At 39.3% G+C, this 14650-nt stretch overlaps 1 protein-coding gene across 2 annotated transcripts in view; it reads left to right on the top strand.

Annotated features, from left to right (window-relative positions):
* Xrn1 (5'-3' exoribonuclease 1) overlaps window positions 1-14650 on the top strand; it is a 101973-nt gene that overhangs the window by 34392 nt on the left and 52931 nt on the right. For both annotated transcript variants that reach the window (XM_075964967.1, XM_075964968.1), the window contains exons 16-22: window positions 2168-2337; window positions 5929-6049; window positions 6141-6239; window positions 9295-9398; window positions 10436-10567; window positions 11691-11853; window positions 14464-14577. In XM_075964967.1, coding sequence (XP_075821082.1) covers window positions 2168-2337; window positions 5929-6049; window positions 6141-6239; window positions 9295-9398; window positions 10436-10567; window positions 11691-11853; window positions 14464-14577 — 903 coding nt within the window. The remainder of the gene's footprint in view (window positions 1-2167; window positions 2338-5928; window positions 6050-6140; window positions 6240-9294; window positions 9399-10435; window positions 10568-11690; window positions 11854-14463; window positions 14578-14650) is intronic.

Raw genomic sequence — 14650 nt, 5'->3', positions numbered from 1 at the left:
GATTCTCTGTTCATTTTTGTGTGGATGAGAGTGAAGTACTAAAGTCATCATTATTATTCTATCAAGAGTTGTGAGACCTTTTATGCCTATTGCTGTCTATTTCATGAAAGAGAGCTGCAACATTTAGTGCATGTATCTCAATTGTTATGTCATCTTGATTAATTTTTCTGTAATATATAATGGCCTTCTCACTTTGTCTGACCAATTTTGATTTGAAGTCTACCCTTTCAGATATGAGGTTATCTACAACAGCTTCTTTTCCTTCTATTCACTTGATAGACTAACTTGAAATCCTTGGAATCTCAATCTGTGAGGTATTTCTTAGCAACAACAAACAGTTGAATCCTGTTTTTCAGTCCAGTCAGCTATAGTCTGCATCTTTTACTTCCTTCCTTCCTCCCTTCCTTCCTCCCTCCCTTCCTTCCTTCCTTCCTTTCTTCCTTCCCTTCCTTCTTCCCTCCCTTCCTCCTCTCTCTCTCTTTCTTTCTATCTTTCTTTCTCTCTTCCTCTCTTTCTCTCTCTTGTTGTTGAGTCGAGGCCATTTACGTAGAAGGTTATTACTGTTGGATCAGGGTTTTGGGTGGGAGGGTGAGGGTTGTTTGTTTATTGAGACAGGGTTTCTCTGTATAGCCCTGGCCATCCTGGAACTCACTCTGTAGACCATACTGGCCTCTCAGAGATCTGCCTGCCTCTGCCTCCCAAGTGCTGGAATTAGAGGAGTACACCACTTGACTAGGTTTTGGGTTTTTTTGTTTGTTATGTTTTGTTTTGTTTCTTTCTTTCTCCTATATTAGTGTTAGAGGTTTTCTGGTTTTCTATGTTACATCATAGATTCTTTCCTACTTTTCTTTTTTGTTTTTTGGGTTTAGATTTTTTTGTTTGTTTGGTTTTTGTTGTTGCTTTGTTTGCAGGGAGGGGGGATGTCTCAATTTCAAGATGGGGTATCTCTGTGTGTAGCTCTGGCTGTCCTGAAACTCACTCTGTAGAATAAGCTAGCTTTGAACTCACAAAGTTCTGCCTCTGCTTCCCAAGTGCTGGAATTAAAGTTGTGCGCCACTACCACCTGGCTCTTTACCTACTTTTCTTTCATCTGACCTCCACACATGTGCTATGGCATCCATGCATTCACATACATATGTAAATACATATTTACACACTAAATACTTTAATTTTCATAAACAAAAATTGGGACTGGAGAGATGGCTTAGCAGTAAAGAGCACTGACTGCCCTTCCAAGAGACCTAGGTTCGGTTCTAGCACCCACATGGCTGCTCACAACCATCTGTTACTCCAGTTTCAGGGGATCCGACACCTTCCTCTGGCCTCTGCAGGCAATAGACATAAACTTACATGCAAGCAGAACACTTATACACATAAAATAAGTAAGTTAAACCTAGTAAAATAAAAACATTCATACAGTGGAGAGAGATAGAGGAAGACTCAATGTTCCCTTCTCACACAGGCAAGCATACCTGCGTGTGTGCACATCAGTCAGTAATTAATCCGTGAATGAGTAAAAATTGAATGCCTCTTATGTTTAGGTGTTCATGTCTTCTCTACAGTTGAGAATATTCTGGTATAATGTCATTGAATAGCTGGCCTATACTTTCAGTTTTTAGTTTTTTTATCCCATGGATTCTTCGTTTTGGTACTTTGGTCTCATGCCCAGCTGGGTGAACTTCTTTTCAGTACATAACCTGTCTCTCAAGTTCTCCTGTCTGTGTGTCTTTGGATTCGAGTCTACTTCTTACGCTAAATCTTCTCCTCTACACAGATAGCTTCTAGATTGCCTTCTTACTCCATAGTTTCTTCTCTCAGGACCTTTTTTGTTGTTTTGTTTTGTGTTTTATGTTGTAAGTCACGGTGGTGAAGAACTTGCTATGTGCCTGAGAATGACGCTGAACTCTTGTTTTGCTTTAATTTTATTTTCACTGTGTGTGCACACATGTTCCACAGGTAGAGGTCAGAGGACAACCTGTGAAAGTTGATTATTTCCAAGGGATTGAACTCAGGTCATCAGATAGCAACAAGGGCCCTTACCTACTGGGCTACCCCATCAGCTCATGATGTTATTTTTTAAGAGCCTAGTAGTGTACAAAGGGGAAATACTTTTCTGTATGTTGAGATTACGGTATTTGTTTTAATCATTTATTATTATTTACATCAGAAACGATTGTTGGAAGCCATGGAGACGTGTAATCACTCCCTCAAAAAGGAAGAAAGGAAAAGAAACCAACACAGTGAATGTCTAATGTGCTGGTATGATAGAGACACAGAGTTCACCTACTCCTCTCCATGGCCAGAAAAGTTCCCTGCCATAGAACGGTGTTGTGCAAGGTAATGCTACTTGGTAATTTATGAATTCTTCTTATAGATGTTCAAGTCTTTGTGTGTATATGGGAATTCATATTTGTGACAATTACTTGATATCCAATAAGCTAGGCATAGTGGTTCAAGCCTAGAGTCCAGCTGCTTAGGAGGCTGAAGCAGAAGAATCTTGTTTGAGCCCAGGAATTCAAGATCAACAACATAATGATTCCCAGTCTCAAAATGAAATTAATAATTATTGAGCAACAGCCAGCTGCTTAGCATCAAAGCATCTCTCTCCCTGGACCACGTCGCTCTCTCCTTGGAGAAGATGCTAATTCCTTCTACTACAGCTTTGTGGGTTTTTCTGTCTAGTATATCTCTCACTTTATCTCTAAACAACTTCTGTATTAGGTTTTTGTGATTTGTGTTTTCATTGTTCGTGTCTCTATTCCCAGCAATATTTGATAAACATAACTTAACCTTACAGTCATCAACTAGCGAACCAGAGATTAAAAAAAAAGTTGAGAACCCCATTTTCCTTTCTTGTTACTTTTTTTTTTATTTTTTATGTATACAATTTTCTGTCTGTATGCCTGAAGGCCAGAAGAGGGCGCCAGACCTCTTTACAGATGGTTGTGAGCCACCATGTGGTTGCTGGGAATCGAACTCGGGTCCTTTGGAAGAGCAGGCAATGCTCTTAACCACTGAGCCATCTCTCCAGCCCCCCCCCATTTTCCTTTCTTAAATCTGTTTTTGTCATTCTCTTCCCATCTTTATTTTTTCTCTTTTCTTGCCTTCTTGAAAACCATGTATATAAATGACAGTTGAGCGAATGGTTTTTTTTTTCAAGTACAAAGAACAATAAAATAGACTGTGAAATGTTATTCCTTTAGAACATGAAGTATAGATTTACATTTCCCTTTGTGTTTATGTATAAGGGTTTTTTAGTTTTTTGTTTGTTTGGTTTGGTTTGGTTTGGTTTTGGTTGTTTTTGAGATAGGTTCTTCACTGGACCTGGAACTCACCAATCTGGCTAGACTGGCTGGCCAGCAAGTGCAGGGGTCCTCCTGTCTCTGCCTTCCCCAGCACTGGGATTACAGAGGCATGCTCTCACGCCCTCCTTTTTAAGAAGATGCTAGGATCGTCCTCAAATCCTTAAATTGGAAAGCAAGCAAGTTACTCCCTGAGCCATCTCCTTACTCCTCGATTGTTTGTTTGTTTAGAGACAGGATTTCTCTGTGGAGTCCTGGCTGTCCTGGAACTCACTTTATAGACCAGGCTGGCCTCAAACTCACAGAGATCCACCTGCCTCTGGCTCCAGAGTAATGGGATTAAAAGTGTACACCACTACCAACAGGCCCCTCGATTTAAATAAATAAATAAATTATATGTAGCTTGTTTAAAAATAGTGGGATAAAAACCTTTACTTAGTAATCTACAGACCTAATTGTACCTAGACTAGTAGCAGTAGAGAAGCTGGATTGCTCTTAGTTTTCTGATTTTGTTTGCTTTATTTTAGGGTTTTGTTGTTTGTTATAGTTTAGAATGTTTGTTTTATTTTACGTTTTGTACATTTCTTTGTGTGTGTGTGTTTGTGTGTATGGAGAGAGAGAGAGAGAGAGAGAGAGAGAGAGAGAGAGAGAGAGAGAGAGAAAGAGAGAACACAAGTATGCTATGAGTATATGGAGATCAGAGGACTTTTGGGAGTCAGTTCTTTCTTTTTATCATGTGGGCCCTAGGGATTAAACACAAGGTATCAGTCAAGCTTGGCAGCAAGTGCCTTTACCTACATCATTGGCCCCTGAGTTGGTTTTGTTGTTTTGTTTGTTTGTTGAGGGCAGAAAGGCCTTGTGTTGGGAAATATTAATTGAAGATTTGTTAATTTGTTTATGCTGTGAAATATTTGTTAAATGATGCAAAGATGTGTTGCATTCTTTTATGTTGCATTTGTTTAACTCTGTAAAGCTGTGTCGCTTTGCCTGTCTAAAACACCTGATTGATCCATAAAGAGCTGAATGGCCAGTGGCTAGGCAGGAGGAAGGGATAAGTGGGACTGCCAGGCAGAGAACAAACAGGAGAGAAGAGAGAAGAGGGAGGAACAAGAAAGGGAGAAGGAGAAGAGGACACCAGGGGCCACCCAGCCGCCACAAGTAAGGAGAAAAGAAAAAGATATTCAATAAAGAAAGGTAAAAGTCCAGAGTCCAGAGGCAAAATATAGCTAAATAGAAACAGGGTAATTAAGAAAAACTTAGAAATAATACAAGCTAAGGCCAGGCACTCATAAAAAGGAATAAGCCTCTGTATGATTTATTTGGGAGCTGGGTGGCAAGCCCCCCCAAAGAGTCATAAAAAACCAACTACAGCCGGGCGATGGTGGCGCACGCCTTTAATCCCAGCACTCGGGAGGCAGAGGCAGGCGGATCTCTGTGAGTTCGAGACCAGCCTGGTCTACAGAGCTAGTTCCAGGACAGGCTCCAAAGCCACAGAGAAACCCTGTCTCGAAAAACCAAAAAAAAAAAAAAAAAAAAAAAAAAAAAAAAACAACTACAGCCTTGTGCACACAGATAGGCACTGGAGGAGCCAGGAAAGTTAAACACACGGCTTACCTCCGCAGTGGAATGAGGTGCGCAGCTGCTCTTCCTGGAAGGCTAGGAATGATGCGGTTTTACAGCCTGGTGATCCTTTGCTGTCTGCTGAGACAGGATCTGCCCATATCTCCCAGAATTCGTGTTTTTACTTATTGAAGACCTTTTTCCCAAAACTTGAGCATTGCTTTTAGATCATAAACCCATTCTTATGAGTGTGGTCTCTTGTGCTTTATAGCAGCCTAAGTGACTTTTGCGTCATCTCAGGGCCAGGCTAGTCCTCACACCCACAGGTGTCATGGTTACCTCAGGCAAGCTTCCTAGACCCTAACTTCTGGTCATTCTTTCTGAGTCAACAATTCCCATTCCTGTGAAGGAAGCCAGATGTACTTTGTAAGAAAAAAGTGCACTTGAGGCTGAGTTCACATTGTTATCTGAATACTTTTTTCTAAATCGTGCTGTGCTTAAATAGGACTAAAGTAAAATGGTCTGGGCCACATTATAGAAGTCTTGGTCCAATCCCAATTACAACAAAGTCAGGCTGAGCCGAGTTTCATTCTTGTCTTCGAGTCTTCAAGGATCAATTTTTCTTGCTTGCTGTAAAGCCTGCAGGGGAATCACCACAGTTTATTTCCTGTGAGACATGATTTCCTTGTGTAGCCCCAAATAGCTTTGAGTTCGGTACAAGTCTTCCTGCCTCAGTCTCCCTGTTTGGGATTATAGGTATAAACCACTATGCCTGAATTTTCTTTCAAGGACTAATTCACCTCTTCTACTGTGGGGGTGGGGGTGTGGTTGTGGTGTTTCTGGGTCTCACTATCTGCTTAGCCTAGCTTAGAAGTCATTCTGTAATTCAGGATAGCCTTGAACTTGCGTTCTCCTGCCTCTGCTTCTCTCTAATACAGACTCATGCTACCACACACACCTCTCTTTTTTAAAGCAAAAATGGTTCTTATGAAGTAGTCAAAAGAAAGTTAAAAGTTGTAATTGCTTGTAATGTTTGAATTTTAAATTACCTTTATTTATTTTCTAGGTATAAAATAATATCATTAGATGCTTGGCGTGTAGACATAAACAAGAACAGAATAACCAGGGTTGACCAGAAGGCTTTATATTTCTGTGGATTCCCTACTTTGAAACACATCAAACATAAAGTCAGTGGCTATTTAATTCAGATGTTTTTCACTTTATTAAAAGTGGAGTGCTTATAAAAATTAAAACTAAATTATTTGAATTCTTTTAAAGTTTTTTTTGAAGAAAAGTGGTGTTCAAGTATTCCAGCAGAGTAGTCGTGGTGAGAACATGATGTTGGAAATCTCAGTGGATGCAGATTCAGATGAACTTGTAAGTACTTTATTTATTCATTTACTTATAGAACAGTAGTCATGCAAAAAACTGCTTATACCTGCCAAAGTGTTTAACAGAGAGATTTAATGTGCATAACTGAGATTCAGCTTTAAAGATAACGCACAGAAACACGAGTTAGGTGGCGCTAAGTGCCTCTATAACTAGCATCATGAATGGGATTTGAAAAGGAAATGAATGGCTGGAGAGATGGCTCAACGGTTAAGAGCATTGCCTGCTCTTCCAAAGGTCCTGAGTTCAATTCCCAGCAACCACATGGTGGCTCACAACCATCTTTAATGGGGTCTGGTGCCCTCTTCTGGCCTTCAGGCATACACGCAGACAGAATATTGTATGCTAAATAAATAAATATTAATTTAAAAAAAAGAAAAGGAAATGAACTCTGCTGGCCAGTGACTAGGAACACGCATGTATGAGCAGACACTTGAGCTAGGTGCTGACAGACATTAGGACAAAGAAAAGAAGGGCATTCATTCTCCTTGAAGGAAAGAAAGGAGTATCAACTTCAAAATAAAAGAGTTGGGATGCATTATCTTATTTTTTTAACCTTTGTGTCTGAAATATTTCTTAATGCTGTTGCTGCCTGGGGGCAGTTTCTAGATAGCACAGGGCTCGAAAGAGATCCAAGGGGTGGACATATGCTAAGACTTTTCTATCTGAGGGGTTGAGGGAAGAAACACAGTCTCTTAATGGTTTCTTTTAGGCCTTTGCATTCTCTATTCTTTACTTTCCTGCTGATCTCCTACTCTCATTCTTGATGTTTTCCTTCTAACTCTGTCTTTATTTTTGGTGTTTTTCCTCTAGTTCTTTCTCTCTTATTCTTGATGTTTTCTTTCTAATGTTCCCGTTTTTGATGTTTTCCTCCTAACTCTCCCATTCTTGATGATTTCCTTCAAGCCCGCTGTAACTCTAACTCTATCTCTGTTCTTTCCCTTGAAGGTTATATACCCAGCAAAATCTTTCAGGCAATTTAAAAATTACAATATGGTTACATTTTGTTTTTCAAACGAATGATTTCAGTGAATACTAAATAAATAGTAAAAAACAGCATGTTTTCCATATCCCTTACATGATAAAACATTTTTTGTATTACAGTTGAAAAACAAATTATCCTTACCCAAGCAACTTGTTATGGCTTAACCGTGTGGGCAAGCAAGGTGTTCTTGTCAGGTTTTTAACTGGCAGGCTGCATTTTGTAGTTACAAAGAAAGGGCCAATTACTTTATTACTTATCTTGAAAGGTAATCTTATAAGGAATCACCAACCTAAATTTATATGTGAAATAGAATCAGTTACTTCTACTTTAAATCTTTAGGTTATACCCACTCATTAATAATTTTTTAGATCAGGAGATTGAGGGCAGAAATGGGTATAAGGACTTAATCATCACTTTGATTATCAACCAACCCTAACAAGGAAAGTACATCAGCTAGTAACAATTGGGCTGCTTTGTATTTTTTACCTTAACTATGTGTCCTTGTGAACATTAGATTATATTTTAGGGTTTTTCGTCTCAAAACTGTTATCAAAACATCTGATCTGACCTTAAGTTATTTTAAAGCGTATCCCAGGCTGATCTCAAATTTCCTACGAAAGGGAGGACAACCTGGAATTCCTGATCCTCTTGCCTCTGTTTCCCAAGTATTAGCATAAAAGGCATACACGACTGTGGCGGGAGGTCCTTCCGCTCCTCCAGCCAATAGCCGCTGAGATACCAGCCCATTGGGGCATGGTCTCTCTCCCTTTAAAAAGTGGCCACTTCCCTTCTCGCTCTCTCTTACTTCCTGCTCCGCTTCCAGTGACTAGACTCCCTTCCTGATTGCACAGAGGGCTGTTGTCTGGGATGGTGATCTGTAAGTTTTTCCACCTTTAAATAAATAATCATTCTATTAATCATAATTCTAAACTGGTGTGGGATTGTTTTTGACTTACGCCTTCGCCTTCACACGACTGCCCCCTGTTACGTAGTTCTGGGCATTGAACTTAGGACTCTGAATGCTAAGCAGGCCCTCTACCAGCTCAGCTGGGAACACAGTTCTGTTAACAGAGTTCCTATCTAGTGTGCACAAGCCTAGATCCCCAAAACCATGTTAAACTGGGCATGCTTAAAGGGGCACATCTGCTGTCCAGCACTTGGTAAGTAGAAGCAGGAAGTCCAGGAGGTTCACGGTAATCCTTGGGTACATAGCAAGTGCCAGACCAGCCTAGGCTACATGTTACCTTTCTCTTTTTTTTTTTTTGATTTTCGAGACAGGGTTTCTCTGTAGCTTTTTTGGTTCCTGTCCTGGAACTAACTCTTCTAGACCAGGCTGGCCTCGAACTCACAGAGATCCACCTGCCTCTGCCTCCCAAGTGCTGGGATTAAAGGTGTGCGCCACCACCGCCCGTCCATGATACCTTTCTTATCTCAAAACAATTAGCAAACAACAAAAAGATTAAATATAATTCAAAAAACAAATAAAATTTATACTTAAACACCAATTTCTGCTACAAAGTTGTTCTCTAACCTATATGCGTAAGTTGAAAATATCTTCTTCTTAAAGCTAGAATTTTTTACTTTAAATATTACCTTGTACAAAATAGTATATTATTTTTCTTTATCCTCAACATTGGAAGGAATGTACTATCCTTTCTGTTCATAAAGAAAAACATAATTTGGTCAGAATTTGAAAGAAGTAAAACAAATTTGGAACTGTGTCCCCTTTCTTTGAATCTAATGTTCTGTTTTGCTAACATGCCACAAGTGAAGTGAGATACTTCTTTTTCTTATGAGATAGTTCTTAGATTCTGCTTTAAGTATCGTCCAGAATGAAACTCAAAAGCCATTACTGCTGTTCTCAGATTTCTTTGTTATCAGAGAAGTAAGAAAGATAACTATGAGTTCAACAAGTAAAATCAGAATTTTCCTAGTGGAGGGCATTTTGTAACATCATTAATCTGCCTCATTCATTTTACAAATTGAAACTTAAATGGAACTGGAGAGTTTTCTCTTGGACATAAACCATGTATGAGCTTTTTTGTTTGTGCTTTTAAGAGTATAGAAAACATCGCCTCATCGGTGCTTGGAAAGTCGGTCTTTGTTAACTGGCCCCATCTGGAAGAAGCTAGAGTTGTGGCAGTATCAGATGGTGAAACTAAGTAAGATAAAATTCATGGTTTCTCTAACATATTTACTTTGCTGTTTGATAACCTTCATTTATTTTTTTTTTTACGTTTTTTTTTTCTTCTTTATTTTTCTCTTGGTTTTTCAAGACAAGTTTTCTATGTGTATCCCTGACTGTCCTGGACCTCCCTCTGTAGATCAGGCTGGCCTCCAACTCACAGAGATCCACCTGCCTCTGCCTCCTGAGTGCTGGGATTAAAGGTGTGTGCCACCTCCACCAGGCTATGACTTTTCTTCTTAAAAATGGCTTTAGCTTTTCTAATTTATTATATTTTTAAGAGAGATTGTTCTTTATCTATTACTATTGAAGGATTTTTATAGCAATTGTATTAAACCTAAGGATATAATTGTTCATACTCATAACTCCAGCACTCTGGGCTGAGGCGTGAAGACCTTTACAGATTCAGCACTAGCCCAACCTATGTTGAGGTTCAAGGCTAGCCTATACTACATAGCCAGTCCCTGTCCTAAAAGAGAGGTAGGGGTGAATGGGGACAAAGGGGAAGACAAAGGGAAGAAAAACTTAAAAACAAGAAAAAGAAAAAGTTTTATTCATATAGGTGAATTTGGGAAGGTTTGGTACTTTTATTGTATTTAATTGTCTAACCTTTGTATGCAGTATACCTCTCCATTATTTAAATCTTTGATTTATTAATGTTTTATCTTCTCATTGTGCTAATGATATATCATCTTGTATTTATACATGAATAGTTAGTTCATCTTTTCTCGAGCTGTGTAGGATGTTCTCAAATTCATGCTCAAGACATCTGCTTCCCTCAGCCCCTCATATAACTGGGTATCCAGAGAATACCATTGTGCCCAATGTAGAAAATTTCCACATGCCTTTATTCTCCAATTTATTGTATTCAAAGAAAAGGTTGGGGTTTGAGGGGGTTGTTTTTGCAATTGTACCACATAAAATTTGTTCACTATGAACACTCACCTTGCAAAAGCTCTACATTAAAGCACAAGTTTAGACTTACATAATTTCTCCTTTGTTTTTATGTCTAAGGTTTTACTTGGAAGAACCTCCAGGAACACAGAAGGTTTATTTGGGGAAAACTGCTCCACCATCTAAAGTCATTGAACTTTCAGATAAAGAACAGTCGAACTGGACTAAAGAAATACAAGGAATTTCAGAACAGTGAGTATCATAAGAATTTGGTTAGGGCTGGAGAAATGGCTCAGAGGTTAAGAACACTGGGTTCTTTTAACCAGAGTTAAGACCCCCATGTAGTGATTTACTGTTCTTTAACTCCAGTCCCAGGGAATCAGTGCCCTCTTCTGGTCTCTGTGACATCACGCACACACATGGTACACAGACAAACATGCAGACAAAACACCCACACATACTAAATAATACATTTTAAGAAATAACTTTGTCGAGCATGAAAGTACACAACTTTAATTCCCACACTCAGGAAACTGAGGCAGGAGGACTATGAGACTGATTCACTCTTCTTAGCACAGTGTCACATAGTGGCGAGGAAATGGAGATACAAAGTGCAGGGGACTGGGGATCGGAGCTCAGTGTGCTCAAGGCCTGAGTTCAGTCCCTAAAGCCATTGTTAAAAGAATGGTTAGTGATAAAAGGTGTGCTATTTTACCTGAAAGCCAAAAGAATCAATAAGGCAAAGGTGATTATTTATGAAAAGTGTGTATCACATATAAATGGAAGAAATGAGCCTTTGCAGTGAATAGCATACTTCAGATGCCCCTCAGTTTGCTGAGCTCCATGCTGCCTTTCTTCACTTTCTCTTAAATTTTTTTTATTCCATTTATTTTGTGTGAAGCCTTTGAATGTAAAGTTCTAGAGTTTTTACAGATTGATTTCTCACTCAGTCATGTAGACAGTGGGAAAATGGTCCACAGACTAAAATCAATACTATCAAAGCTTTTGTGGCAATGATTCTCAACCTGTGGGTCAAGACCCCTGTGGAGTCAACCAGCCCTTTTTACAGGGGTCACCTAAGACCATTGGAAAGCACAGATATTTACATAACCGTTCACAACAGTAGCAAAATTACAGTTAGGAAGTAGCAACAAAACTAATTTTATGGTTGGTCACCGCACCACGAGGAGCTGTAATTGGAGGTTGTAGTATCAAGAAGGCTGAGAACCACTGCTTTTATAGGGTGCTGAAAACTGCCCTGCCTTTATTTGCCGTGTAAGGGTTTGATTGTGAGTAGTTGGTTTGATTGATGATTATCACCTGGACTGCATACACACTTCTACACGTGTATCTTTCTTTTTTATTTTTCCTTTAGATACCTAAGAAGAAAGGGAATAGTAATAAATGAAACATCTGCCGTTGTGTATGCTCAGTTGCTCACAGGTCGTAAATATCAAATCAGTCAGAATGGTGAAGTTCATCTGGAAAAACAATGGTCAAAACAAATTCTTCCTTTTGTTTATCAAACTATTGTTAAGGTAAGGCTCCCCAAGTGTCAATCCTTTCTTAATATATACTTTACACCTTCTTTAGGTCTTGTGGCCCAGGCCTGTAATCCCAGTGTTTGAGAGGCTGAAAGAATGATTACAGGTTCTAGGTCTTTCTAAACCAAATATTGAGCATAAGCAACTGGGCAACCTAGCAAGAATGTTTCTCAAAATTTTTTAAGGGCTAGAGATACAGTTCAGTGATAGAGTAATTAATTGCCTAGCATTCATGAAGTCCTAGATGTTTAAAGACTCGGCAATGCCAAAAAAAGTCACAATAATTAATATGTGGCAGGAGAGAGGACCTGCTCCTACAAGTTGTCCTTAGACACAAACACACACATTAAATAAGTGGTTTGGTTCTGGTTTTGGTTTTGTAAATTTTTAAATATTATTCTGTATAAGGATTATTCCATGCCCACTCAGCGTGTGCAAGTAGGGAACATGGTTTTGATTTTGTGGTAGTTTTGTTGTTGTTGTTCCTTTGGTTGGTTCATTGGTCTTTGGTTTTTTTGAGACAGGTTCTCTGCTATGTAGCTCTGTTTGTCCTGGAACTCACCATATAGACCAGGCTGACCATGAACTCACAGAAATCTGCCTTACAAACCCTAGGGTTGTTAGTGTATATCACCATGCTTGACCAATTTTATGGTAGTTTTTAAGAACTTATTTTCTAGAATAAATTTTCCATAACACACCATTTGTAACATGTTGACATATTTTTTTTAATCCTTCCAAAAATACTGGCCTTAGCCAGGTGTAGTGATGAACACCTGTAGTCCTGGCATTTAGGAAGTTGAAGCAAGAAGAATATGTATTTGAGAACGTGGTGGATAACATATCAAGACCCTTTCTTTTTTAAAAAAAAATTATTTTTGCCTGAAATAGACAGTGAATATTAAAGTCTTTGTCTTTGTGCGCATAAGCTCTAATATTGTAAGGGGACAGGAGGCACTCTGGATAACTGCTTGTGACTTCAGTTACCTTCATTCAGCCAAGGTCTTCGAATATTACCTGGAAGGGGCCAGAATTAAGGAATTCATACATTTTAAATTGATCACCATTCTGAGTGTTGAGACAAATCTTGTGCTGTCTCTCAGATGGAAATTCTCTTGGTCCCCTGCATCCATGCTGTGTGCCTACCCTGAGTAGTATCTCAGCGCCAGCTCAACTGTTGGAGCATGGTGACTTTTATTTTACATAGACTGAAAAGTATAAGAGGAATGTCACTGGCAATTAGAATATGCCCCCTTTACATGAAAAGACGAAACTTTCCCTCATATGCCGAGGGTGGTCCTATTACAGATAGTAAGGATGAACATACCAATCCTGAAATTGTAAGGGAAGGGCTTGTTTCACCACTGCTGCTGCTCCACTTTTTGTTTTGCTTTTTGTTTTTTGAGACAGGGTTTCTCTGTGTAACAGCCCTGGCCGTCCTAGAACTCGCTCTGTAGACCAGGCTGGCATCGAACTCACAGAGATCCACCTGCCTCTGGCTGCCGAGTGCTGGGATTAAAGGCACATACTACCACCCCCTGGCTTTGCTGCTCCACTTTTAGCTTGGAGCATGTGTCCACATTTCATAAGTTCTCAGTCATTCTCATCATGGAGACATGTATCGTCACATCATTACATGATGGGGAAAGGTGAACACAGTGCAAACACTTTGAAAGGCAAAGACCACGTTCACATGGTCTTAGTCTTACAGTTATCTCTCACTGTATAAAGTAAATTCTGTCATAGATGTGTAAGTATAAAAAAAGTCTTTGTAGGTATTAGTACTGACTGTGGTTTCAGACATACACTGTGTAGAGGGGACTTGAAGTCTAAACCTATCCCACGGATATGGATAAGATGGGGGGACAGCTATCTGGGAAATAAACTATAGTGTAGTAATTTATAGCACAAATTGCCCGAGGTGACTTCTTTACTATGTGGCCTTGTGCCAGTCTTCATAAGATGAGGTTACTAGTAAATGTCAGCCACCAATGGTGGGGTAAGAAGTAAATGAAGTAGAAAAATGGATGAGGTTTCTAGGCAAGAGAATGATGCGACAGGGCAGTATGTTTTAGACTTTGGTATTAGTTGTAGTGATGAGGTGAGCAGGCCTGCTTTTTGTCCCGCCTGACTCCCACACGGCTAGCTTAACACCCGAAATAACAATACACAAATTATATTCATTTAAACACTGCCTGGCCCATTAGTTTCAGCCTCTTATTGGCTAATTCTCACATCTTGCTTAATCCATTTCTAATAATCTGTGTAGCACCACGAGGTGGTGGCTTACCTGGAAAGATTCAGCATGTCTGACCTGGCGGCTGGCTCCATAGCATCTGACCAACTATGCTTTCTTTCTCCCAGCATTCTGTTCTGTCTACTCCACCTATCTAAATCCTGCCCTATCAAAGAGCCTAGGCAGTTTCTTTATTAACCAATGAGAGTAACACATAGATGACCCTCCTCCATCAATTAGTATATAGAAAATTTTCATATTTGACATTTGCAGACGAAACAGATTTAATCCCATGCAGAAAAAAGATGATATGCAGACTTTAGAAATACTAGCTGTGATGATTAACTTTTCTGTTTCATTTTGTTTAGGACATCCGAGCTTTTGACTCTCGTTTCTCCAGTATCAAAACATTGGATGATTTGTTTCCTCCAAGAAGTATGGTCTTTATGCTGGGAACTCCTTATTATGGCTGCACTGGAGAAGTTAGTTTCAATTTTGTCATTCATTGACTTTTTATTAATATAATCATTAATCTTAAGTGCAAAATAAAATGTA

This window comes from Microtus pennsylvanicus, chromosome 3 (assembly GCF_037038515.1).
Source record: "Microtus pennsylvanicus isolate mMicPen1 chromosome 3, mMicPen1.hap1, whole genome shotgun sequence".
Lineage (NCBI taxonomy): Eukaryota > Metazoa > Chordata > Mammalia > Rodentia > Cricetidae > Microtus > Microtus pennsylvanicus.
This window is presented reverse-complemented; position numbering and strand designations above follow the sequence as displayed.